This window comes from Zootoca vivipara, chromosome 10, assembly GCF_965207765.1.
Source record: "Zootoca vivipara chromosome 10, rZooViv2.hap1.1, whole genome shotgun sequence".
Taxonomy (NCBI): domain Eukaryota; kingdom Metazoa; phylum Chordata; class Lepidosauria; order Squamata; family Lacertidae; genus Zootoca; species Zootoca vivipara.
The window spans coordinates 31,144,552-31,159,129 of NC_142593.1; the positions used below are offsets into that span (position 1 = coordinate 31,144,552).

The 14,578-nt window shown below is 42.7% G+C and overlaps 1 protein-coding gene across 3 annotated transcripts in view; it reads right to left on the bottom strand.

Moving 5' to 3' along the window:
* Positions 1 to 435: 435 nt before the first annotated feature.
* VCAN (versican) overlaps positions 436 to 14,578 on the bottom strand; it is a 127,269-nt gene continuing 113,126 nt past the window's right edge. For all 3 annotated transcript variants that reach the window (XM_035100044.3, XM_035100043.3, XM_088652615.1), the window contains 3 exons: positions 3,687 to 3,831; positions 2,520 to 2,702; positions 436 to 1,820 (listed from right to left, as the gene is read on the bottom strand). In XM_035100044.3, coding sequence (XP_034955935.3) covers positions 1,690 to 1,820; positions 2,520 to 2,702; positions 3,687 to 3,831 — 459 coding nt within the window. In that variant the 3' untranslated portion in view covers positions 436 to 1,689. The remainder of the gene's footprint in view (positions 1,821 to 2,519; positions 2,703 to 3,686; positions 3,832 to 14,578) is intronic.

Here is a 14,578-nt window from a genome sequence, read left to right on the forward strand (position 1 = left end):
AGGCATCCATGCAGAGCAGACCCATTTTTGTGTGGTCGCTATCCCAGAAATTGTCCTACGTTAGATTTGATGCACAAGGCCAGATTAGAATGTCACACCCTTGTGTGGGCAGTGGCAACTCTGGAGGCAAGGAAAGCATGCCAGAGGTGTGGAGAGGGAAGAAGACACACTCTTGCTACACAGCACATGCATGGCATGGATCTGGAGAGAAGATACATCTAGCCCTTGAAAGTACCAACCCAGCCTGGCCCTTGAAAGTACCACTTTCTGCAATTAGTGTACCCCACCTCGCCATGGAAGATAAATTGAGAAGACCTAAGGAGACATGTCCCCTCCTTAAACCAGGCCTGCTAGGCAGAAAAATCTACAATAGTTCTAGGAACACACAGATTATTCACAAGTCAAGGTATTGATTGCTTACAAGTCACACAGCTCTCACTCATGATCCCATTTATTATATAGATATAGACATATTCTCTCAAGTCAAGTCAAAAAACATTTGAAGCCAACTCTAGTTCTCCCCATCAGGATGAGCTTGGAGGCTGAAAACAAGCTACTAAGCTATTTCAAGGTAAAAAGAACATCCAATAAATTATATCAGTATGGCTTACTTCATTTATTTAGGTACGCTTCACAGCTGCAGCATTCATACACAAACATTCATTACTTTATAAAAGGATTAAAAATGGTTATATATATTTATATATACAAAATTATTTACTTTTCCGTTTGTTCGGTTTTTTGTACAACAAAAGTTGTAGGTCTATCGTATCTCCATCGTAAAATGCAGAGAGCTGTAATCTAGACCCACGGTTAGTGTTGTAAAAGTCATCGTAAAAAAAGAAAGGGAAAAAAGTGGCCCTGGTTGAGATTTATTGTATTAGCACTTATTATTGTTGTTATTATTATTGTTATTCCTACAGGCCCTCCTTGTCGTTAAAAAAAAAAGTCCTCCAGGTAAGTCCCTTTTCAATCAGTGCCAATGCTGAAAAGGACGGAAGTCAAGTTCCACATTGCAGTCCATTGTTCAGGGTTGTTTCTGCTTGCTGTGCTCCTTAGGTGTAAGGTTTCATGATACAGTTCTTTATGGACTTCTGCTGGAAAAGAGCAGCGCTCCTCTGTTACTTTGCTCATCTTCAGCCATTGCAACAGCCGTTATCTCCCATGGATACAAAAAGAAAAGAGAGAGCAGACTGCAATTTAAAATTATTTTCAGCCTGATGAAGTACCTCAAGACAAACAAACAAAACAAAAACAATTAAAGACCTCTGAGGCCAAATAGCCATAAATAAACTTGAACTTAGTGTGACATTTCATTGTATATACAGGGTTGCTGTTCTTTTAAGGTAACACACATTAAAACACCATTAAATCATCTTATTTACATTATCATTGGTGCTAAAATGGAAGAGTTTTAATTGTTATAGGACGCTGGGACAGGGACTCTAATGTTCCCTCATCAATGACATATGAACATTAACATGCTATAGATGGCTGGCAATGTCTCCCTTTTCGATTTTGCATTTGTAGCAATCGCAGATGTGTGCTGAGAGTTCTGAGGTCCTTAAGTTTTCAAAAAAATAAAATAAAAATGCTTGGTAATACTCCTATAATTGATTTTTTAAAAAGGCACAGTTAAGTTAGGACTTTGGCTGGCATGGAGAACCTCCCGCTTTTGCCAGAGTGCGTTCAGCGCCTTGAATCCTGCCATGTCCTGATCCAACGATGAAAATGTTTTGATGAATTTAATGAGTTTCCCTTTCCTGGTGAAGAATGTTTATAATAATATTTCTTAGAGTGAGTCCTTTGGAATGAGGATGCTGGAAACAAAAGAGAAAGAAAAGAAGGGAAATGTTGTAAGCATGCCAGCAAAACTAGAAGCATGATGAAGAGATGCACTGTGTTAGACGCACAACTCAGGTTCACACATTTCCTGACCAGCGTATAGAGTCTTTGTGTGGTGGAGGAGAGGGCATGGAGGTAGCATGGGTGTTCACACATTACATTCAGCGAGGGTGCAGTCTGTGAAACTGGGAGCACAAATAGTTGAGCTACACACTCATACGGCAATGCATGTGTGTTGTTCAGCAAGTGAACAGTCTGTGTACCTGCCTACACAACAGCAGAGCTGTTCATATGAACAAGTGTACACTCTTTCACACAAATATTTGTACAAGTGTAAAGACGGCTTGTACTGTATTCAGGGCAACCTGTGAACCATCCTAGAGTCACATGCAATTCAGGCTCTCCGTTTGGAAATCCAATTGCGCAGATGTCCAATTTGCACAATTCTCCAACATCATAAAAACAAGATGATGGAATAAAATGAGCATCAGAATGGTTGTATGAAACACCTGTATGGAACACCTGCATTAAATAACACTATCCACAGGGCAGAGTGGAGAGGTGTGTTGGGGCAGGGAATGGTCCCTCCTCCTCCATGCAAAGGCATCTGAAAGACTGGTGAGGGTCTAGCCTGAACCTTGGCAATCACAAATCCCTTTGCAAAGGCAACTCACGATTCATGCAGGTAATTTTAGGCGAATCCCATCGTCCATTCCCTTGGCACCGGATGATTGGAACATGGCGCTGGATAAAACCATCTTTGCAGTGGTATCTGATCAAGGAGTTAATTTCATAACGAGGCTTCATCTTCCCAAAAGTCTTTGCGTTTTCTACAACTGGTGGCTGGCCACAGGCAACTAAAAGTACAAATTCAGACTTATTGTCAGTTTTCTTCCACACTATAACCTCGAGCAAAGCTCCCTTCTCTCTCCAAAAAGCCCACTATTCAGACTGGGTTCTCAGGCATTTTTAGAGTGTTTGATTTAAAGGGGACCCTTAGCCTTCATTTTTAAAAACCAAATTAGTTAATTGGAAGTATAACTTAATTTGATTACAAGAATTTTCAACCTTTCCTAAATAGTCGCTAGAAGTTTATAACATTGGAGGAAGGCTAGGAAGGCTCGTGCGAAATTTCACGGGGATGTGGACTGCCACTTGAGATGTCATGAGAGCATCCGAGAACCAGCATGCTGAGATGGCCTTGCCCCACAATCAAGGCACAGAGGTTAAAAGTTCTTTTCATGCCAGGTCTACCTGGGTTACCCAGCACGAAAGAGCTTTTAAGTTCTTTGTCTGATTTGGGGGGCAAGGCGCGTCAGCTCCAGAAAACTAGGGTTGCTCATGCGGGGCAGTTCCAAGGGGGTACTTTGCATATAGGCATTTTTGCTCATATAAGGGACCCTTGGGACCAAACCCCCATGAGAAGGAACTCTGCTCACTGAAGGATCTCACAAGTGGAACAACACAACCCTAACCACATCTACTCAGAAATAAAGCCTATTGACTTCAGTGCTGAATTAAAATAAGTGGAGTTAGGATGGCAGTCATATGTCATTGCATTTTTCTCCTACACAGCTGAAACATGAAATTACAAGAAAGCTAAAGCTGGAATGAAGAATTCTTCTAAGAGTGCATTCATTTGTTTCAGCACATTTTTAGCAATGGCATGCAGCCAGTTTCAATAACACAGCCAGCACTGATTTCTGCAGCACTAACATAGCTCGGCCTGCAATGAACTATGCTTGTCTTCAGACATTATGACTTGCACACATAAGTTCACAAGCCTGCACTTCTTGTGTCTTTCAAGTGGCAATTTGTGACCCTGGTCTGAAAACCTTTACCTGTTCCTTTCTTGCAAGTGTAGGTGAGATGATAGTTGCATGGTACATCGTTCCACTGGCCATTCTCGTGCCAAATTATAACAACACAGTCTTCTCCAGAAGAAAAGAAACTGTCTGGCTGGTTTGGTCTCCAGTTTTCATATTGCTGAAGAAGATAAAGAAAAATATCAGAAGCATGGTTTAAGAGAAACTGAATTCAAGCAGGGCTTGCCAAGTTAAGGACCAATGAAATGGAAATATTTCCTTCCTCCTCGTAGTCCCAAGAAAAACCTGTCCTCTGCACTGGGAAGAAATTTTCCCCTGAAGTGTTCCCTCCCAATGCAAATAGCAGCTTCAGAGGGGGGATTTTCATCCGGATCACAGTAAATGGGGAAGGGTGCTCCACCCCTTGCTATTCCACTAATTATCCTTCCCCGAGTACCATGACTCTTATTTGATTTTTTTTTTGAAATGTATACATTAAATACAGTAAGGTAAAGGTAAAGGACCCCTGGATGGTTAAGTCCAGTCAAAGGCGACTATGGGGTTGCGGCACTCATCTCGCTTTCAGTCTAAGGGAGACAGTGTTTGTCCACAGACAGCTTTCTGGGTCAGGTGGTCAGCATGACTAAACTGCTTCTGGCGCAACGGGACACCGTGACGGAAACCAGAGCGCACAGAAACACCGTTTGCCTTCCTGTCGCAGTGGTCCCTATTTATCTACTTGCACTGGTGTGTTTTCAAACTGCTAGGTTGGCAGGAGCTGGGACAGAGCAATGGGAGCTCACCCCGTCGCGGGGGTTTGAGCCGCCGACCTTCTGATTGGCAAGCCCCAGTGGCTCAGTGGTTTAGACCACAGTGCCAAGCAAGGGCGCAGGAGCAGGAGCACCCAGCTGGCCTCCTGGCACTGATGGTGCTGTGGCTGACTGGGAGGGTGAAAGGCAAGGCTAGGGAAAAGTCAGTGCTAAGGCAAGTTGATCCGGCTCGCCTTCTGCTGTGTTCACACAGGGCCAACCTCCCTCTTCCAGCAACAAACTGCAGAGCCGGAAGGCCAAGTACAGGCGACTGCCATCCCCACCGGCCACTCCCAATTGCAAAGATGCATTTAACATCCCATTTAGGCCAGCCACTCCTCAAGGCAAATATGCATTTAGCATCACATTTGGGTAGGTCCTTAGTATAGGAATCAGAAAGTTTTCAAATATATTGGAGGATTGTTTGTTTGACGTTATTTTCTAATTTTTTAAGGTATGTTGCCATCGCATCTTCAATCCCTCCCACCCCCACCCTGAAAATAATGAAATACTTGCATTAATAACTGAGAAAGCTGAAATTTTAGTCAAGAGTCTAACAAGGAATCAGGTGGACATTCTGTGCTATCCAGTGTCCACTACTACAGCCTTGTGTCTTGTTTCTCAAATAGCCCAGAGAGAGAAAATGCTTGCCTTGCCAAGATATCCCTTGTTCATTTCTGTAATGCATAGCATTATAATGATTCAAAACTCTTTATCCAAATAAATAGGACTACAGCAGAATACGTGCTACATTGTACTATCCTTTGTCTTGCGTACAGATACAGATATATGAGTGACTAGGAAAAGAGAGGGAGAATACTTGAAATCTTTTTTAGCTCTTCTTTGTGGTGCTACAAAACTTTCATTTCAAGTAGAAATTAATGGTGGATAAAAATAAGTTTCTAGAAGAGCAAGAATCCTCATAAATACCTGGCATGTACCAGTCACTCTGTACCTTAAATGGACATAATGGCACAGTTCACAAGTGCTTTTATTTAATCTCAGTGCTTACTTCTTGGAGCTGGTCCACTTACATGCTTATAAAAAGTACAAATTGTTTTCCTTTAATTCTTTATCTAGTAATCCAAACATAATGTCTTTCTGAGAACATTTTACTAATAAAGTTAATGTATCACACAAAAGTGGTGCTTAATTATCCGGGCTGTGGAAAAGTGGAATATAGTATTTTGAATACTGTATAGTATTTTAGTGTTGTATTCCCTCCAGTATGTCAATAATAGTGTTTTATGTATACAGGCAAGTGAACTGTAGACTTATAAATTGGGCTGCATTAAAAGTATTGTCTGTGCCAGGCTATAAAACATTTTAATTGCCATAAGGCTAGGGCTACAGTCTTATGCTTACTTATCTGTGAGTAAGACCCACTGAATTACAGTGTCTTTTTTTCCTATGTAAATATGCTTAGGATCAAACTATGCATTGATCCTTCTTGCCTGGTATCATGGTATAATACTCATTGGTATTCTAGAAGATTCCAACTAAACATTAGGAAGAACTTTCTGACAGCAAGAACTGCTTGACAGGAGAACAGACTCCCTTGAGAGGTGGTGGACTCTCCTTCCTTGGAGGTTTTCAAGCAGAGGCTGGATGGCCACCTGTCATGTATGATTAAGTTAAGATTCCTGCCTTGCAGAGAGTTGGACTAGATGACCCTCAGGGTCCTTTCCATAGCTGCCAAGTTTTCCCTTTTCTCGCGAGGAAGCCTATTCAGCATAATGGAATTTCCCTTAAAAAAAGGGATAACTTGGCAGCTATGGTCCTTTCCAACTCTACAATTCTATCCCAAGCAATGAACTGACTTGATTTCTAACCAGGTGCAAAACTCCAAATATAACTGCAAGAGCCAGAGCTTATTTTGCAAACCTCATCCAGAACTACTAAGTGACTTCAGTCACTCCGTAGCCAAGCCTCTAAGTAACACCTTTTCCTCCCAATAGCTGAATATTCATTTTAGTTTCCATATGCTAGTATGGGATGCTGGTGGTCAACTCCTGGCAGAAATGGCAGCCCTGGGATTTCAAGACGTTACATTCCAGCCAACAAAGATTCAAGAGCCTTCACATCAAGGGCCTGCAATAACAGCCGTGAGCCCTGGCTTGCATATGCTGCTGGCAAGGCCCTTCAGTCCCATGGAATGGATTTTGCAAGATTGCACCACATCCCCAGCCGTAACATGCTGTTGCCTCACAGCTGATATCATCACTGTGCACATTAACTTTGGCTTTCTGACCCTCATGCTGCTTTTTACTAATGCCAGAACCACTTAACAGAGGAGGTTCCAGACTCCTGAAATGCTTTCTTAACTCTCCATGCTACACATATTGAACTTTTCCATTTCCTTATTTAGGCAAGCATCACTGATGGGGAGATAAGCCTTCAGAAACAGTTCCCTTGGCCCGCATTAAAACATGGCACAAGACAAGTGCATTGGGGGCTTGATTCCTCCTTTTACAAATATGGGTGGAAGTCAGGTTTAACTGATGCGGACCAATTATTGGAAGATCCCAGTGCAGATGGTGCTCAGATGGCTCTGAGTTGTTGTTGGACTTCCAACTCCCCTCAGTCCCAGCTAACATGGCCAGTGACCAGGGATGGAGAGAATTGTAGCTCAACAATATCTAGAGGACCACAGGCTGCAAACCCCATGTACACCTCATATGATCAAGGCAAGCTTTACATTTTGCCACTACCTGTGTTGTTGTTGTTGTTGTTGGCATTCGTCTGCCTCCAGAGATAACTGAGTGCACCTCTGGAGGTGAAGTCCAACCACTGCATTAGCAGCACTGAAGTCACCTCTCCTGGGTGCCCTGCAGTGTGTATGGACGTTCTGGGCTGCCCAGACAACAAGACTTCTCTTTTGGTCTTGTTTATGTGGTCCAAAGAAAGCAGAGCAATAGGTTTGGCGTCAGCTAGGCTGCAGGAATTTTTGGAAGGAGGCATACAAGGCGCCATCCAGGTCTGCATTTGTGTAGAGTTTGCTCATGAAGCTTTTCTTCTCCCAAAGATCTCCCGCAAGGCAGTGGAGGATTAGCTTCAGCGTTTTCCTTCTCCAGGGGGTACCAACTTGAATAAAATATTGGGGTGGCCCAGGTAAGCCCTGTCCTGCATAATTGATCCCATCATACAGCACACATGCACCGTTTGAATGACAATGCCCATCAACTTTGGGAGGCCCAAGCCCCTTCAAATATTTTCAGCCCCTAAGACTTGGCTCCTATGTCCTCCTAGATGGGCTACCTTCCCAAGCTGATGAGCCTCATCTGCCTCTCACTTCTACAGCATGTGCAGAAAGTGTCTTCATGACTGTTGGACCTACTATTGGTCTCGCCCACCCAATCCGCTGGAGCCTGTCTTGGCATGCAGGGAAAGTCTCTAACTCACTGAGGGTTTGAGACCCATCGGCTACCCTCACCTGGTTTGGCCGGCCAGTCGAAACCGTTTCCTTTGGTGCAGCCACTGTCACTTGCTGACAGCTTTTAGGAGCCATAGGTGAGAGCTGAGTGTAGGGTGGAGACCAAAAGTAGGCAAACTACCCCAGAAGCAGCATGATGTGCTCCCCCACCCCACCAAAGGTACTCCCCCTCCCTAGTAGGATGGAAAGTGATAGTAGATAAATTAACTTTCTGATGAGAAGAAAGGATCTCAATCTTTCACTAAGCTCCACAACTACAATCTGCCACAAAACTTTAAGGGTTGGGATTTCGGAAACCACAGTATCAGTTAACTGATGCATGAGCAAGGCTACTAATGGAATGTGATCCAGATATATATAGATTTAGGTGAAAACGGACATCATTTCATGGGAGCTTCTCCTGGTGTATTCATGGAAGTGTCTTGTGCAGAAGCTTTCAATTGATTTCCATCAACTAATTTCAACAGGGCTCATGCAGGCAACATCGCTGTGGTTTGTGCTCCATGCCTTTGTACTTTCTATTTTATTCTATTTCTGTATTTGTCAAATAGCACATGGAAGAGAAACAGAATGTTTCATTTCCAGTTTTGGCACAGAACAATGTCTTATATTTCTGAAGCTTAGCCAGCCAAATGAGCAGGCGGATACAAAAACAATACCCCTTTCCCAGTTACTTTCCAGCTAAGTTACATCTTTGTATAAATGAAGAAATAAAGTGTTATGCTTTAATAGATGAAGCTATCAGCTAAAAGTCTCGCTTTTGTACTTAAATCAACCCAAGGATGATCCAGGTACAACAGCAAGCTTCTACAGATACAATGGCATGTGGAGTTATGTTCTGTGTGTGCAGAGTGGTGCTGCTTGGGGTAATATACACGGCATCAAGAATATGGAACAAAATGCACAGAGATATTTACAGGACTGATCCTCACATACAAGCGTCAACAGATGAGAACTGAAATGTGACACTGCCAATTTTCTAACAAGTATACACAACTTGTCTCTAAGATCAGCTTCCATACCTAAGGACTGGAAAATTCCTCATTTAAGATGGTGCATGCTACCCATATTTTTCAAACAACCCTGTAAAGTAGGTTAGGCTGAGGAACATTAACTGGCCCATGCTCACTATATTAACTTTATGGCTGAGGATAGACTTAAATCTTGTGACTCCCCAGTCCTAATCTGACATCCAAACTATAATCCCATGCTGGCTTTCACATAGATCATTCTTGGTGAGATTCATTACAGAAAATTAAAGCTGACTTCTGCATTGCCAACTAAGCACCACTTTCCAATAATTTATCATTCTTTCAGAGAAAGTATATAGTGTGGTCATTCCTTATTAGTTATAGGACTGTGTTCCTACTGCTACCCATTTCTGTGTGTATCTAACATTTAAATTTTAGTTAAATTATACTGCTCCATGCCACAAGAGATACAGAAATCCTTTCTTGAAACTGCATTTAAACAAAACAAGATAAAAACTATAATTGATTTTGTTAGCTGCTTGCTAACTTTTGTCATTCACTCAAGGCTCACATCCAAAATATACAACTCTAGCTTTTCTTTCTTGAAATCTTTTGCATATATCCTAACCTATTCTGGCTTTATAGCAGCTTAGTTACTTGGGTAACCAATAAGTAATTCTCATGGCTCTTTATTTGTTTGAATGTTGTCAAGGTGAATCTGTCGTGAACAGTATCTAAGCAATGCAATAGATACTGAATGATAACAGCTATCCCTTTTATCTCTGAAATCCCCACCAAGTGCCTGGGATCAATAGTTGGGATTTCACATTCCAGAGCAGTCAATGGGACATACGTGTAATGAACCGCGACTAAATCAACTGCCAATGCACAAAGCATAATTACTTGACCGTTGTGTGTGAGAAACCAATGAGCATCCAATATCAAGGATGTGGCTCTTTCTAATAAACAAGTCCCAAAACTAAGTAAGTCAGTCATTTAATTTTCAGCTTCTTTAAATGCTTCCTTAAGAGAACTGAGGTTTTCTTTCTCCTCCTTCCACTATCCCCTGGAAAATTTTGTCTATGTGGGCAGGGGGGGGGGGGTGTTACAAGCCTTCCATAAAACCCAAGAAGCCAAGGACACCTTCAAAGCAAAGCAAAATAAGCCTAGCATTTATCAGTGAGTGCTTTAAAATTGAACACGGGAAACCTTCATTAACTAGTGTTGTCTTTCCCATAATCCCTCCTATCTATTAGAGGAAAAAACTCTTCCACTGAGGCAGATAAGACCTTTCAGGTTTTTATCTAGAAAGTGCGCTTCCTACACTGGAAAATTTCTTCCGCAGTGTTTTTAACTTCAAGCAAAGTCCTTCCATTGCCCACATGAACAGCTGGGCTGTCTGCAAGTTGACCTATCAAGGGTGCCCTTAGTTTAGTAAGTTCAGACTGAGCTGATTCATAATGAACTAAGCATGGCTTTGGTTCCTCTGAAGGCAGCTTTTAATTAGTGTAACACTGCACATTGCCCACGGCACTTTTTAGATGTAGCAAAAACAAACACAGTTATTAAATGCACACCTAAAGTGTGCGAGCTACAACCATTTTTATCAACGTGTACTATATAGGTACAATGATAAGAGAGTCAAGAGACTTGTCAACCCAGAAATAGGTCGCAGTGTATTCAATGGGGCCTGCTTCCCACTAAGTTTGCATCACAGTGGTAGGGATCCTGTGGCCCTCCCATCCCTGGTTGGGCTGATGGGATATGAAGTCCAACAAGAGCTGGAGAACCACTACTTCCCCAAGCCTGGTGTTTCAGATCAATGCCTAAGTGTAGCAGTTTGACAGATGTTTGTCTCCTTCACATGTACATTCAAAAATCGTAAGCACACACAAAAACAGTGTGTTTAGGAGTCCTGTGTTTGTACAGTGTAACCAGCAGGTTTTGCCAGACTTGGAAAAGTGTACAAACTCCACCTTCCCCTTCTGAATCAAGGCGGAGATGTTGCACAGAACAGAAGGAAGATATTCTCCTATCCCAACAGCTACCATTGATGAACTTATGTGTGCTGCCGATATTCACACACAGAGGTGGGAAAAGACAAATGCATCATTGCAATTCCCTAGGAGGCTGCAATGAATCAGGGGAGGATAGACCTAATCTAGTTGCATGGTTAAACGTGCCACTCTGAGTAAAAGAATAAGAGAGTTGATGGGAACATTCAGAAAGCAGATCTGCATACTTTAATGCAGGACAGACAAAAAGTTATACAAGTCTCTAGTTTGGATGTGCCACCCACAAAAAAATCCTATTAGCACCCTGGGGAAGCTAATTAGTGGCTGGGGAAACCCAGCCAGATGGGCGGGGTATAAATAATAAATTATTATTATTACTGGAGTCTGCTGATTGGACTAGTGTAAATATTACTTGTGTACCTCAGGTACAGTGAGTTTTGCACACCAGACACCTGAGAATTCTCCACATGAAAGGGCCTAACATGACTTATTAGGATGTGGGATACTATTAAATTTCTGACTGCATGCCAAATTTTAAGCCTGTGGATCTCTCAGCACATATATCCTTCCGAGATGTTTTCCACATGTCTCGCGATGATTTCCTGGTATAAAATAACAAAGTGCTTTATGTAAAAAAAATTAAAATGCTCTGAATTTGTATTTTGCTATTGGGGAGCAATCATTTGGAGATTTAAAGCAATTTTCCACTGAAACTTGAAGTAAATGCTCAGTGTAAATGCTTATTCAGCGTCACAGAAAATCCCCACTAGATGGAGCTGTTTACTCATTGCTGAACCAGGATAATAAACGTCCTTGATTAAAGGAGGTTAAGAGCTTTAATACACCGGAAAGATGTGATTCCTTTAGTGCTCAGCACAAATACCAAGGAAATCAATCACAATCTTCCCATTGCCTTCTGCGAGCTTCGTGTGCTCAATGGTATGGTGTCTCTAGCTAGCTGTGCATAGGAGAGGAAGAGAGAAGGAAGAACAAAGAGAGGAACTGGGTTTTTAGAGCAAGTCTTAATAAAATGCAGATTCAAGCAACTGGTTTTGTTACATCAGCAGTTTACAAAAAACAAAACAAAACCAACAACAAACCACCCATTACTGAAGACCACACTCAAAAATTCCCATTTCAGACATTTGTGCCATAGTATCACAACAGGCTGGGGCTTTCAGGTGGCGCTGTGGTTAAACCACTGAGCCTAGGGCTTGCTGATCAGGTCGGCGGTTCGAATCCCTGTGATGGGGTGAGCTCCCGTTGCTTGGTCCCAGCTCCTGCCAACCTAGCAGTTCGAAAGCACATCAAAAAAATGCAAGTAGATAAATAGGAACCGCTACAGCGGGAAGGTAAACGGCATTTCCGTGTGCTGCTCTGGTTCGCCAGAACTGGCTTAGTCATGCTGGCCACATGACCTGGAAGCTATACGCCGGCTCCCTCGGCCAATAATGCGAGATGAGCGCGCAACCCCAGAGTCGGTCACGACTGGACCTAATGGTCAGGGGTCCCTTTACCTTTACCTATCACAACAGGCAACAGGACCCGCCCTACCATTAGGCAAAGGGAGGCAGCCACCTCAGGTGGCAGATACTGAGGAGCAGGCAGTGGCTACAAGGTGCTGAGTGACAGGTCTGTGTGACCTACACAGCCTGCTCTCTGCGCTCTCTAAGCCCACCTGCTGCCCTCTGTTACGGATATGGTGGAGGATGTCGTCCTGTCACAAGTGTTGAAAGATTTGACTGCCACTCCAGTCAGCTTCTGTACATTGAATGGGATGAGGTTCAACCTTGCTTTTTGCCCCAGGCAGCAAAATATCTTGGGCCAGCCTGAAGAAACAGCCTGCCTGCCTGCCTATCCATCCTACACACTTTATGGGTCTCTATGATTAAAATGGCTTTTCCAGCTTGTCACAACTATAACATGAAAAACAGCAGACAATTGTTAGGTCAATTGTTAGGCTGACAACAATTCAGTTAGTGTATGTCCAGCTTTGCAAAAACATAATTAACAATAAAAAAACTGGTTATACCAAATGGCAATCATAAAAGCAGCACGTTGCAACCTTCCCAAAAAGACAGGAGGCGGCCAAGGAAAACAAGAACACTTCACAGTCTCAGGACAACAACCACAAAGGCCTGTTTTTCACAGCACATATTATTGGCTCACGTGGCAATCTTGGATCTGAAGCAAGCAGCTGGTATTGGGAGATGCAGTCACTGAGGTATATTGGTCTGAGTCTTTGAAGAACTGAGGAGGTTAAAGCTAAGGCCTTGAACATTTATCCAATGAAAATAGGGACATCCTAAGGAAAAGTGGAACGCTCTGGAGTCAAATAAGAAACCGGGACGGCTTCTCTAAATCAGGCACGTATCTGGAGAAGAGGGACACTTGCAGGCTAAATCTGTTTCTGCCTTCTAAGATTCATTTGTTCCTGCCCAAAGATTAAAAAACAAAGCAAAACGCTCATATATATGCTGCTTGAAGGTAATGGGCTACCTAAGCAAAAAATACAAACAAATGCCTGTGTGAGTGGCCTCTTTACTAGTTTGAGCAAAATAAACACGATTTTGTCACCAAACAATATATTTCAAGTAATTATAGTGGCAGGCTTCCCCCTCCTCTTCCTCAGAGTAGGTCAAATGGGTATCTTAAATAGAAGCCGTACCAACCAAAAAAGAAAATATGTGCTAAGTTTTAAAATCCTTTTATTCGAGGGTCCTGGGGGTCTTTGGCACAACAGGCTTTTTGTCTGCAGTCTGCCTACAGCACTCCCAAGTGGGGGTTGTTTGTTTTATTTAACTCTCCCAGGCAACTTTCTTCCATGGAAGGCTCACGGTCTCTCTCTCTCTCTCTCCGCCCTCCTCCCCACCTTCCTTTATGCTCTCTGAAAGGGGCACAGACACAGATTTGTGTAGGGTAAAACTGAAGAGAGAGAGAGAGAGAGAGAGAGAGAGAGAGAGAGAGAGAGAGAGAGAGAGAGAGAGAGAAAATGCTTTGTTCTTTTCGTATAAAGAACCTCTGTTTCCTTTTGTTGCAACATTGCCTCTTCCCATTGGCATCCTGAAGCCCCATATTACAAACATGTGAAATGTGTCTGCATGGAAGGGAAGCGAAATGAGCATAGGTCTCTGGACAGTTTTAAAGTGGCAATGTGCCTGTTTCCTTGCTGCCAGCAAGCCAGGGGTGAGACACAATCTGGCTGCGGAGACCAGTCTGCTCGTTTAATAAAGCACTAATCTTGTGTAATGTGAGTGAGCTCACTGCCATACAAAGTACTAATTATCAGCAGCGTTTTCCAAAGGATATGAATAACTCCCCCTGTGAGAAAGAGGCCCAGTGCACAACCCCGAGAGTAGCTGTAAGTAGTTAATCCATAACATGAATGGTTCCAGTGGACTCCTTTACAGCTTCGCCTGCTTGCAAAGGTCCCAAATAGCAAAATGGTAATCATCCAAGTTCAGTGGAAAATGTGCCAAAAACAATACCTGCTTTTTTCTGTTTACATGGTTAGGCTTTGCTGATATCAAAGCTGGCACTCGCCAATCTAATTGAATTATTTGAAATGCAATTTCCCTACAAGGTTTTTAAACACCTCCTAATGATGTCTGAAGGGGGCTATTTACTCACGGCATGTGCATATCTTTTTCTTCTTTTTCTTTTAAAGAATTCAAGTAATTAAAAGGGGAAAGCAGCTTCA